This window comes from Glandiceps talaboti, chromosome 8, assembly GCF_964340395.1.
Source record: "Glandiceps talaboti chromosome 8, keGlaTala1.1, whole genome shotgun sequence".
NCBI lineage: Eukaryota > Metazoa > Hemichordata > Enteropneusta > Spengelidae > Glandiceps > Glandiceps talaboti.
Genome location: NC_135556.1, coordinates 24126484 through 24139191, shown reverse-complemented (window position 1 = coordinate 24139191; position 12708 = coordinate 24126484). Strand labels below are relative to the sequence as shown.

Genomic DNA, 12708 nt, shown 5'->3' with positions numbered 1-12708 from the left:
CACCAATTCATCAGATACATACAATCTTTTAAATGTTGACACTTCATGCTAAAGTGCTGAACATATTAACATACGTTATTTAAAGAAACAGCGACTGTTTTGCGATCTCCGCACACAGATACAAATGTGAACACCCAATTCCAATTTATTATGTTTGTCCAAGTCAAGCAGTGCGCATGCGCCAGTGCTACAAATAAAGATGAATTAGAAAGTGCTTTCAGGATGAAGGATGTCTTTATTCAAATTAACGAGTAGCAAACATAAATATCTTGCCTTCTTGTAACATAAATCCGTGGATTTTTTCAACAAGATGCGCTGACAGCATACTTGATTAAGAAGGAAACACAAGTAACTTGAAATCCATTATTTAATTTATAGATGTTTAGAACATAAACTCATAGTTACATTGCAATATGAGAAACGTAAGTATGAACAGACACAGAAAATTGAAATCTAAATTTACGTAGAATACCTTAAGATTGACTTTATTTATTTCAATAGTAATCATAAACCAAAGAAAGGGGCATTACTTAACTTGAATCTCGCCTTTCATACGGTCCTTTCTTTCATCTCAATCATAACGAAACAGGATATTGATAAAAGCCTACTGACTACAAGACTGTCATTTACATCGGAAACCAATATAAGTATAGATATAGATATATTTGAAATACATCGTATATCCAAATAAAGTGACAAAATAGATTAATAGCGTTCTATATTTGGTATGTTGAGCTTTCTAGAAGATGAACAGGATACGAAAGCTTTAGAAATGAAAGGTGAGTTGATATATTATTTACAACATTGTTGTGTTTAAGCAGTTAAGTCAAGACGTGTAAGATTAAACCGTTAATTCACACTAGTTCACAAACCTAGCTGCTAGATTGAGTCGTATTCAAAGCCAAATGGTTATAATAGACTAAATAACTACAATGAATCTATCAGGCTAATTTGATACAGGCGAAATTTTGAATTCATAATTAATTCGACATAGCTATGATTTCCAATATTTGAGCTAGAATAACATTTTGTAGTATAATGTATAGAGTCATGTTTGATCTCTTGCTGCAAACCTTAACCCCCAAAAATGAATTAGATGACAAAGACTCACTTTTCTTTGTAAAGAAATATCCCCCGGGAAAGTATATAAACAAAATAACCCTTATAATATATTCAACTCAAATAAAGAGCTCAGCATTGGCCTAAATGTTGTAGACACACCGTGTGTATTATTATCTTTAACTTTCAGCATCTATAGACGTTTAAAGTTGACAATTCAAAGACTAAACATGGTTTTAGGTGAACATTTTAACTACAATGTACATGGATATCATGTTATACATGTTAATTTGAGCCTTTTAAATTCTCCTCCCAGCAACATAGTCATATGCTTGGTTATTCATTACATATATTAAATCAAGAGAGACCAATCAAAACAGTACAAATATCCAAATAAGGATTAACTGTCTAGTTTGGTTGTCTAGTTTGGTGATCCGATAGCAGGCGATAAAAACAACAAATGGTTGATGATGGTTTAGTTTTACATTCGAACTGATGATAGTGATGTAGAGATGGGGGTGTAACTCCGATAAGACTGGTTGGTTAACAATCTACTGTATAGTACAGGTCTATAATAATATGTATCGCCTTCATGTACATCGCGTCATCATCAGCATACGTCAGCTCTGTCAAGTTATAGCAGATGGACTGGTTATCACATCGACTGATTAAAAGTATGGTTTTTATCTTTTTATCTTATATCTCTTAAATTAGAAAATGATCCAAAGTTTAGAACCATGTCATTGCTGGTGTGTTAGTACTAATATCGTATTTTGTGGCTGCGATTCATTCTAATAACGGGAATTCATCACGTTTGTTACATTGAGAATAGTGTGAACAATTGCATCGTGTGTGTTACATTGAGAATAGTGTGAACAATTACTAGCACTGCAAAAGGTGTGTGTATCTTTAACGTCACTACATAGGTTTTCCTTGGCTGTTATAATTCAAATTGAGGGATATGCACAGTAATCACGTTGACTTGTGTGATTTTCCTTCCAGAGTAAGACTGGTTTTCCCAACTATCTTCAGTTCAACGATTGGCAATTGTTTACAGAAGATAGGCGTATGGACGAGGGGCTGGGAATACAATGGAAGGGAGGTTTGAACATTTGAAGTAGATAGATAACGACTTACACAGTTGGGTGAAATAAAAGATAGGCGTATGGACGAGGGGCTGGGAATACAATGGAAGGGAGGTTTGAACATTTGAAGTAGATTGATAACGACTTACACAGTTGGGTGAAATAAAAGGAAAACAAATCGGTATAACCATAGCGTTACATTGTAAATAGTATGATACCTACGTGATGGAGGGAAAAGAGTTAGGTGCGTGGCAGGGAATCGGGGTGTTCGGTGGTCACGTCTATACTCGGCAAAGAAAATGACACTTGTACTGTCACACATCTCAACATGAAATATCCGACAGTTTGCATTGCTACCTACTTGTATGCGAACCCAAGCGTACACGTCATCCAGATTTCGTACTTACATTTCACTGTGCATAAAGTTAATGGACGTTTCTATGCGATCACTTCAATGCTAAACTACTAGCTATAACATGAGTTCGTGTGGTAACATTATTACAGTGGCAATTATGAAGCATTCTGAATCGAATGTATACATTGGTAAGTTTGAACACATTTTGTAACGACTGTCTGTTTCAATCAACATATATTTATAACATCGTTATATATTCCAAATAGATGAAACATTGAGAGTTTTCTCAACCTAACAAAGAAAGTTTCTGTAAAACAGCAAGCGTAAATTTAATGCAAAGCTAAAGTGAAAATTAGACAAGAAAAATGACCGTGAATATCTAACTGATGACGTGAAAACATACAACGTATTTGCTTTGTTTTTATATATTTATAATCCAATGTTGAAGATGAACGACTGTGCTGTGGGCGATTGCCGTCAAACACTACTACTCGTGAAAACATGCGAAAACTGTATCTGTTAAGAGGCGGAGTGAATGTGTTTTCACCTCGTGAACATAAATAGAATAATTATACAGTGTTATACATTTTGTCATTTGTTCACGTATTATTCCAAAAATGATATTTACTTTACACCAAAGGAAATATAGTTGTCATGGATTTTTCCAACACGTTCTATTGTCACCAACCTTTTCATACTGGCAAACAGTGATACTAGGGGTTATTTGCACAAAATGCTCTCTGTATACTAACAGTGGAAGCTTTTCAGTCTTTTTAGCGGGGCGTGACAAAAAAAACACACTATGAAACCACTACTGAATGAATAAGTGTTCGTATCGGCTTTCTAGATAGGTCATACCAATATATATATACGTAGTATATACAAATTTCAAAGAGTAATACACATTATTAAAAAACCCTTTACCATAACAAATATTTACCGAATGTCCAGTCAAAGACGAACGCTGGTGCGACAGAAAAGTTCCAAGAACAGCGATCAGCTTTGTCACCGTCTTTGATAGTAGCACACTGGAGTATATGTATAGGAAAATGGAGAAATTTGCTATGTGTTGAAGCCTCCATATGCCAATCAATGTCGAGTCTCACTACACTACTAATCTACATCTTCGTACAAAAGCCAGCGTCTACAATTGAAGCACAGACTACAGCTCCCATCCATAAATATACTTAATGCGGTGAGTTATTTGTACAGTGAAAAAAAAATACGGTTTGATATTCCAATTAATGTATATATATATAACAGTCGAATACATATGTTGACTATGTACACAAAGTATTTTAAACGAAGCATTTCTCTATAATGTGTGTACGAGCCGATGGCGAGGGTTTTTCTAGTACATTAGCTTCCCGTTAAGATGCTTGCAATCATTCACAACACGGACTTCATTGGCGCTGGAAAATGAACTCATTGTAATGATTCCATTTGCTTTCTTCACATTCAGGGGCACCAATGATGGTACTGGTTCCTGATGCACAACAGCTGATAAAACGAAATCCCGATTCTGCCAACATGTCGAAAGCTTGCTCCAGGTACGTGTGCTTCAGAAAGTACCTAGCGGTGTAGCGATCTTGGGTGTGTATTCGGTCAGGATCACGACTATCGTTCAGAGAGTCGCCGAAAACCTCCTTACAAATATAACCCTTACCACACACCAATATACGTGTAATTTTACGAAATTTTACGTCAGCTAAACCATCACGTCCAAAAGCAAAAGTACCACGATAGCCTAAAGTAAGAAAAGCCGGCGTCTTACCGATGGCATTTGATGAAACATGGTTCTGGCCACTTCCACTGTGTATTGGTGCAAGAGTCGGCCGACCTGTCTGCGTCACTGCTCCTCCGTCTCTTGCAATAGCTTTCACTAAACCAGTCAGCTTATAATATTCAGCCTCTTGTCGCAGGCGTTCCTTCTCTGCAAAATTCTCTGGTAGAACCAATTTGCTGTTGCGAAGGTAGTCAAGTATGTAGCGGAATAATATGCCATCACGATCAATAAAATAACGACCTCTTGAATCGCGTTGCACACCAGTTTTCGTGCGACCCGTAAACATTTGGCCGAGAAGCGAGTCTGTTTCTTTGATCAACGTCGAATGTGCGGTTGTATACAATTGTCCACCGACATTGAGTTCTAAAATTGACGGAAAAGTGTCGTTGTTGGTCGTCATAATGTGATACTGTGTGTTGATGATGAGCTCACATATACACCATGGGAATCGCAGCGACGTATGTTTGTAACGTCCTCCTCACTCAGACAAAGCCAGAAAATGACAGCCTCGTATCGCAAAGCAGTGTGGGTAATCAAATATTACAATTTCGAGCTTTCAACAAATATACGCTATATTTGCAGGTGTGCTACTATAAAAACGCGTTGAATATGGCGTTCATCGAAAATTATACGATTAAAAGGGCTTCAATAAAAACACTTTTCACGAAAACCTATGAAAACTGTTACGAGAGGCGTATTTTGGGAATATTGTTAAATTATGCCGTTGGATTTTAAATGCGACGTTTGTGTCGTCACTCAGCTGTTAATATTAGTTGTATTGTGTACAAGTAAACGGTTATTAGGGAGTGCGGACAGAATGTGTGTTGCTGTCCGTAATAAGGGTGCAACAGACGTGCTGAAGACGAACCTTTAAATCACGCAATAATTAAGTACTGCTTGACAGCATTTCTGCAGGGCTTCAGATGCCTCCATTTTGTAATTGCATTTCCCTTGCCTGATGAAATTGCGGTCGTACGTCAAAACATCGATTTTAACGATAGTATATAGAGTATTTGTGCTTTAATGTTATGTTACAGTAACTCAGTGGTATTGCATCACAGTGTATTTCGTTTACTTGCGGAGACGCTATTTATCTAAACGTAATTGGACAAGTCTTCAGTATAGCTTGGTGCAAGACTCAAGTCATGCAAACACACTATATTCATCCCAATTCGATTGTCGTGGACTTGCATGATTTCCGCAATGGCAAGCATCGGAGCCCGAAGGGATGGAAGCGGCGCCTTTTGATGTTATATTCAACACTTGAAATGTAACCCGTTTTTCTGTCTTTCATATTCAATGATATTTATGACGGGCATACAGATGATATGGAATTACAATATATATATATATATATATATATATATATATATATATATATATATATATATATATATATATGTTATAGGTGATTTAATATTCCCATTTTTCAGTTTGATCTCCAGTCCTTGGTGTATAAACCATAAAGTGAAACAACAGTGTGACTGGAATGCATTATTGACATAAAAACCCCGAGGTTATGACATACACAAAACGCTAGCACTCATAGTCAAAGATATAACATCAGAGTTATGATACAATAATGATACATTTGTTGCATATAATATAAGGTTACAACATTCCCTCAATCTTCTAAATTGCTAATCTAAAGAATGTTCGAAATCCTTTTTTAAAAACCGTTTTCTCTTAATGGATTTCGCCAATTATTTACAGTAAAACGTTAGTAAGCTTAGAGGGCTTTACAGTTTTCGTAAGAAAGTTTGGAATGCATTATTTATCAAGAATATAAAATTCACGTACGACAGCAAGCTGTTGTTCAGTATAAAATTGACAATAGAAATCACATGTTGAACGAGAAGAACGTGCTATAGCTTACACATCACAGTCATAGATTGATGGCGAACATTCTTTCGTGTGGAACTTCGACAATGCAGGGGATTGCCGTAGGACAGCATCACAACATAATGACGTAAGGGCAGATACCGGAAACGTTCATTACATGGATGAGGAAAATCCATTAGGTTTCAACGTCCGTTTCTAGGTGAAGCAATGACTAATTAGGTAAAGCTAATTTTGCATCCACGCTAACATAAGCAAGTTGATCTATGGTTGAGGGCTTACACAAAGACGCTGAGGGTAACTGTTCGGAAATAAAAATAGGACACGGGAAAAATGAAAACTTATCCAAAACTTGAACTTACCATGCTGTATAAGAGATTCAAATACATGCGATTTAGACAAGTAAAAGTCCATAGAAAATAATACCATTTAACGGATAAAGGTAGGAAATAGATCGGTGATAACGATGGAACGATGGACATACACTTACTGTGTTATTTTCTCTATGTTGTTTACGAAAAGTAAAAAGAGGTGAAGCCGGAAAATGACCAACCCCTGTTCTTAGGCCACCCTCTAGAATCATTATATTAAAGTCAGTAGGTAATTGCTCTCTCTCACAGAATTTACGCATCTATTAAGTTTGCTGTGGTATCATTTATTAAATAATTATTGACCTAGAAAAACCTTGTAATGTTCATTGCTTACAAATAGCACCTCGCTAACTTACTCTGAAATCTTGACATGGTAAGACAATTTTGGGTATTTCTAGTGGATAGTATTTTGTGCAATGAAATCTACACTTTGTTCGTTGTTTGAGGAAGACATCCTGACCAACGATTTTATAACATATCTTGTACGTGTTAACGATATTCATAAATTCATACAAAAAAATAACTAGAAATGCGCTTTTCAGAAAAAGAACCAATATCCTCACTTTTTAAAAATATTGGCACGGATATTGTGTGAATTCTCGTGATTTGATGTCCTGTTTTACTCTGTGTTCATTATTTATGGTTTGAAATTATGTTTTAAAGTCTGAGAGATATCCCCATGAAAACACTGCTAGTTTACGTTGTTGTAATAAGGAGAGATTGTTTGATAGGAATACACTCTAGTAGTTTTAATGGAGAAAACCATGATAGGAAAACGTGATCTGATATGAGGCCAGGGAGAGAAAGAGAAACAGAAAGTTCACTTAAAGAAGCAATGGCAGACAGATAGTCAACACAGTAACTATGTCATGTTTGCTTTCCAACAAGTGAGACCGAAGATGACTTTACATGTAACTTTCGACCTTGGAGATGAGAAAAAAAAGTACAGTGAAAACATCTCTGTCTTCACTTGAACCAGTTTCAAATTTTCTTTTTGACAATGAAATGACGGTCAAGGTAATTTGTCTTTAGTACACATCGGTATGGAAAAGAGCAATTTTGACAACGATGGGATGAAGGTGATACAAAGTACTGTACAGTGGTACACTCCTTCTCCTGTTTAATGTTTGAACTCATAATGCAATTGCGAATTGCCATAAATTGTATAATGGTTTACGTCCTTTGGGTTTTAGTCAGTATAGATGTATCTTATCTTTTTGTAATATGTCACTAATACACGAACAGTAAACACAGGCACACACAGTAACATACACATCCAGTCATTGTCTCCATTATCCGTCATTTCACCATGCTTGCCCGTCTGTCTGTCTGTCTGTCTGTCTGTCTGTCTGTCTGTCTGTCTGTCTGTCTGTCTGTCTGTCTGTCTGTCTGTCTGCCTGCCTGTCTGTCTCTGTCTGTCTGCCTATCTATCTCTATCTCTGTCTGTCTGTCTGTCTGTCTGTCTGTCTGTCTGTCTGTCTGTCTGTCTGTCTGTCTGTCTGTCTGTCTGTCTGCCTGCCTGCCTCTCTCTCTCTCTCTCTCTCTCTCTCTCTCTCTCTCTCTCTCTCTCTCTCTCTCTCTCTCTCTCTCTCTCTCTCTCTCTCTCTCTCTCTCCTGAAAGACACTTGCACACACACACGCTGTACAGTTATATGATACTTTGCATATTTCATTAGTACCATGGTGATCTATAATTTTTTTAATTCCAGTTTTTCAGTTGAATGACCCCAGGTTTAGAGCTGGAGAGTAAAAATATAGCTTTCGAATAAATACACTTTAATGATTGAAAATTTTGCTATATAACTTTGTGATACCGTTAAGCATATACGTGAAGGTAATGAATCAAACGGATAAGGTATCTACAAAATGATAATACTCGTTACAGTAACGGCAATACATCAAAGTCACAATTGACGTACTAGGAATGAAATAAAACGGACTGAAATATGTCAAAGTAATAAAATATAATTTATCATGTTCCAGTTCCATTCTCTGTGTATTTCTGATTTCCTTTATAGCGAGGACTGTTCGGTTATAGAACACCTAGCCCAGAAATATAACCCAGTATACATATTCATAAAAGTCGAGATATATTTTTGAAATAGAATATAATTATATGTTGAAACCATCTCATGGTATATTGCCAACTCTAAAGTTTTAAATCACTAACATTTGGCATTGTGTAAACCCTTGAAAAATGGAGACAGTTTCCTCGTCATCATGGCTCCAAGTTAAATTCATAGCTAGGTATACACATACACACACACACACACACACACACACACACACACACTGGTAACGTTCTAGTCAAATGGCTATATATTCCTTTCGGGCTATATAATTTCAAAATCTATATTTCGTAACATGACGTCATGTCTTGTCATGTCACCCTCCATGTCATTTCCGATTTATTATGTATGGCATTATCTACACACAGTTCTTGCTCACCGTTTCACTCATCTATATTTAGGGAGTGAATTCTGATTTTATAATTCGTGCCTGGCTGTACGTTTGTATGTTATGGTACATGTAATAAATAAACCTTTCCAATATGATAAACACGTATTAAAGCTGAGCTATTTCACAAATTCTACTAAAATAAGCCGAAGGAACAGATGGTCGGAATCTGAGGACTTGTTATACAGGGCCTCAATACATTCCAGTAGTTGACATCTGATTCACTTTCATTATCAATAAGTTCTTTATCTTCGCAGCAGGAACTATTGAGAAGAAAATACTTCCTAGAATGCATGCATCAAAATGATGGCTTGCGGATTTTGTAGACGTCTTCTTGCAATATCACTTACAGCTATGTTGTCTTAAGTGCTCTGCAAGTGCTCGTTTTAAAAGGCCGCCCACTTTTAGTACGTACTTATCATGAAATAACCGTCTCATCTCTACGATGTGTTACAGACTCTACTCGATTTAAGGTGAAAACCAGGTGGGCCGTGGGCGATGTCATTGTAAACGCCTTTCAATGGCGCAATATCAACCCACCTATAAACTATGCTTTATCAAGATATAATCTAACACCTAGACATCACCCTAACCATCTACCATATATAAATTGAGACATCATCCTAATATGGTGACAAATTCAAAACAGCTTTCGCACAAGTTTCAAACTTGCCACTACACTACCTACAAATACCTCCAGATATAATGTCTTTTTATGAATAACTTACTAATTTTTAGTGAATGCATAATTGGTTATTTGATGACTAAAAGTGGCCTAGTGTAGGTTTATTAACATTAATAATATTGATACACACTCTTCGCTATGAAATGATATCTGAATGTTTCACTGATGTAGCCTACACCAGTGAAGTATTTTGGCTTTGAAACAATGTCTAATGGAAAACATGACAAATTGGTATGCAAATTAGTTTAATTAATATGCAAACTAGCTAGAAAGCTAGAAATCCACAGGTATATTACAGGACATACCTGTAACAGGCTGTGTGCAGATCCTGTAACTGGGTATGTGAAACTGTATACATAGACATCTAACAGGTCTGCAGGTATAGGTATACATACGGGTTTGACTGTATACAGTGTTGTGATCACATGATGTGCACACAGAGGTTGTGTCCAGAGATGTATGTACAAGTTCTGTTACAAAGACTGTAAATTTGGTCAGATTTCATGACTGTGAACATTATTTGTAACATGTCTGTTAGTACAGGTATGTATACGAATGTGTAATTTTTGAGAGTATCTAACAAACGGTTATAATGTTTTAAGTGCAAATTGGTGACTCATTGGTGTACTCATCCATGCATACAGTCATGAACACACATGTCACGTGGAGAAAAGGCCTTTAACATCCCTGTGTACACATCAAAGTATCAGCTGTGTACCCAGCACTGTGTACACTGATGTGGCCACACACCTTTATTTGTTAACAAGCCTTTGGCCGCCACTCTGTTACAACCCTGTGCCGTCTTCGCTGACACAGACCTGTAATTTGAAAAAGGGAATGTTACAGAGTCTGCACATGACCTGTTACAGGACCGAAAGTGTATTTGCTATGGATACCAATGCACATAAGATTTCCACAACTAACCTTATTTAGACTGTATATGTATACATGTATCTACTATCTACCTTTCACTTTATTTAACTAGTCATCGTAATGCTGTATTCAGATGTCAGTCAATGTATACACCTTTTAATACTGTGAACTGGAACCTACCTTACCTGCTTCAGGTATGCCTTAGTTAACGTACTTGTATAGTTTACGTCTTTATACTGAATACGGGTGTATTTATAGTTTGTTATGGCCTTATATCTTTTGCCCTGTATTTTTTATTTCTAATAAATTTTCATTACAGATTATGCCTAGAAGATAGATTTGATCAGAGGAGCACAGTTCCTGAAAATAATTCTGGAGATGTAATGTTTATTTTTCATGCATTTTATAATGATGGTTTATGCATTGCGTTTGACTTGTGGCACATCTAATAATATGTCACGTCTGGCTGTATACTTACATTTTACTGCTGTATGAATGTATATTAATGACGTCGCAAAAATGACGTCTTTATATCACAGACAATATTCGTAAATCTCGATAGCCTTGTACACAACGAGATGATTTGGCGCCAACACTTCGTCCATGCAATTTGGATTCATTGCCGTCCAATTACCAGGCAAAGTATTTCCAGTGGGTAATATTCAACTCTAGCATAAATTAAACGTACGTATTGGACATGTGTAGGATTTCCTGTAATTTACTGTCTTCTTATACCATCAACAGTGAATCTTATATTCTAATCCACAGTTGATAGATTTGTGTTCGCTCTCATACGTCCCCTGTCAGCTTCTTCATTACGTCTTTCTAAAAATCTAAAGTCAATCCTAGCTTATTTTGATTTTATGCGACAAGACAAGTTGGTGATGGGGAGGAAACTATCGAATGTTTTCCCCAATATTTACATTGAATTGTAAAAGGGTATTATGTATACTAATTGTCTTGGCTCTTGCTTTTGGAGGAATGGATTTCTACTTACGGATATTTCGTCAACAACATTTTGCCATTGAACATAAAAGACAAATCTTCGTCGAGTTAGAGCCTGACCTCTGATGACCCCCAGGAATCAAAATTGCTGTAACATTTTGTAAAGCTCAGATACGTAATAGGTTCACATGGAAACGTTTTCACTCAAATTGCGAAATGAAATAAAAAACCTCAAAATTGCACAAACTTCCTGTGTTGATAAAATTTTGGTAAACATGTCACTATAAATGAGCCTCTCCATTCCAGAGATACTCCGTCATTTACACCGTTACCATGGTAAACAAGAAGTAAGTCACAGTGTTTCAATTTGCTATAATAATTCACTAGAAACGATTGCCCACCCTGCTTGTGCAGGAAACAGAAACAGTGATAGTCTACTGACAATCAACACATGTATACAAATGTTCTATTTTGCTAAATTCAGGCCCAACGGCTGTTAGATTGTAGTCAACTCATATATTCTTAAAACTCCAATGCGGGGGTGTATATTTCACTGAATAATGAATAACTGTGACGTCACAGGCCTTTGAAAGAAGAAATAAAAATAGAAGAGCAAACTGAATATTGTTTACGGTACGTGTGGCTGACAGACATGATAACAAATTAGACTTAAATGGAGCAATGGAACGTGTTTCAAGTCTTGGCGACTATACAATGTGTCAATCCACGCACGATACATCATATGGGAAAACAGATAGAGTATATTTTAATACTAACAATCGAACCGCTTCTATATGCCAACAGGCAAATTTCCATAAAATACACCCATCTGTATATTTACATTTACTACAACTACGTCTGAAATTGACGGATATTTTATCATACTTTGGGATGATATAACAGGTTAACAAATTGTTTGAAACCGTTATGCAAGTGTTTGGTGCCGAAATATGCTTGTGTATTAGTGGGTGTTGAATTGGGATAATCGTGATTTAATTCCAGTAAGGTCGTTGATGACTTGTAAGTTAACGTTCTGTATTTATTCACTCGTGTCTTGATGTATCAATTTGTCATGTTCAATTCAAATCAAGGATTGATTCAAGAACTGGCTGGAATTGCTGATTCACAAGCGGGTCAGCATCTTACATCAATTTGATATATCCACTTACGGCACTTCTAACTAAATTATCCAAGATAAACCATTGCCATGGCAACTTGGCTTATCTCTTATCTTAAACAAATCTTGCCAATGG

General features: G+C 36.4%; 1 protein-coding gene across 1 annotated transcript; it reads right to left on the bottom strand.

The window, feature by feature from the left end:
- Window positions 1–319: 319 nt before the first annotated feature.
- On the bottom strand, window positions 320–4756 carry LOC144438781 (BTB/POZ domain-containing protein KCTD8-like). The gene has a single exon (XM_078127949.1). It carries the CDS (start codon window positions 4683–4685, stop codon window positions 3903–3905), a length of 783 nt encoding a protein of 260 aa, XP_077984075.1. The 5' UTR covers window positions 4686–4756; the 3' UTR covers window positions 320–3902.
- Window positions 4757–12708: the final 7952 nt, after the last annotated feature.

Bases quoted from the DNA above. Each gene is read 5' to 3' on its own strand.
- LOC144438781 (XM_078127949.1), bottom strand. From the start codon at position 4,685: ATGACGACCAACAACGACACTTTTCCGTCAATTTTAGAACTCAATGTC.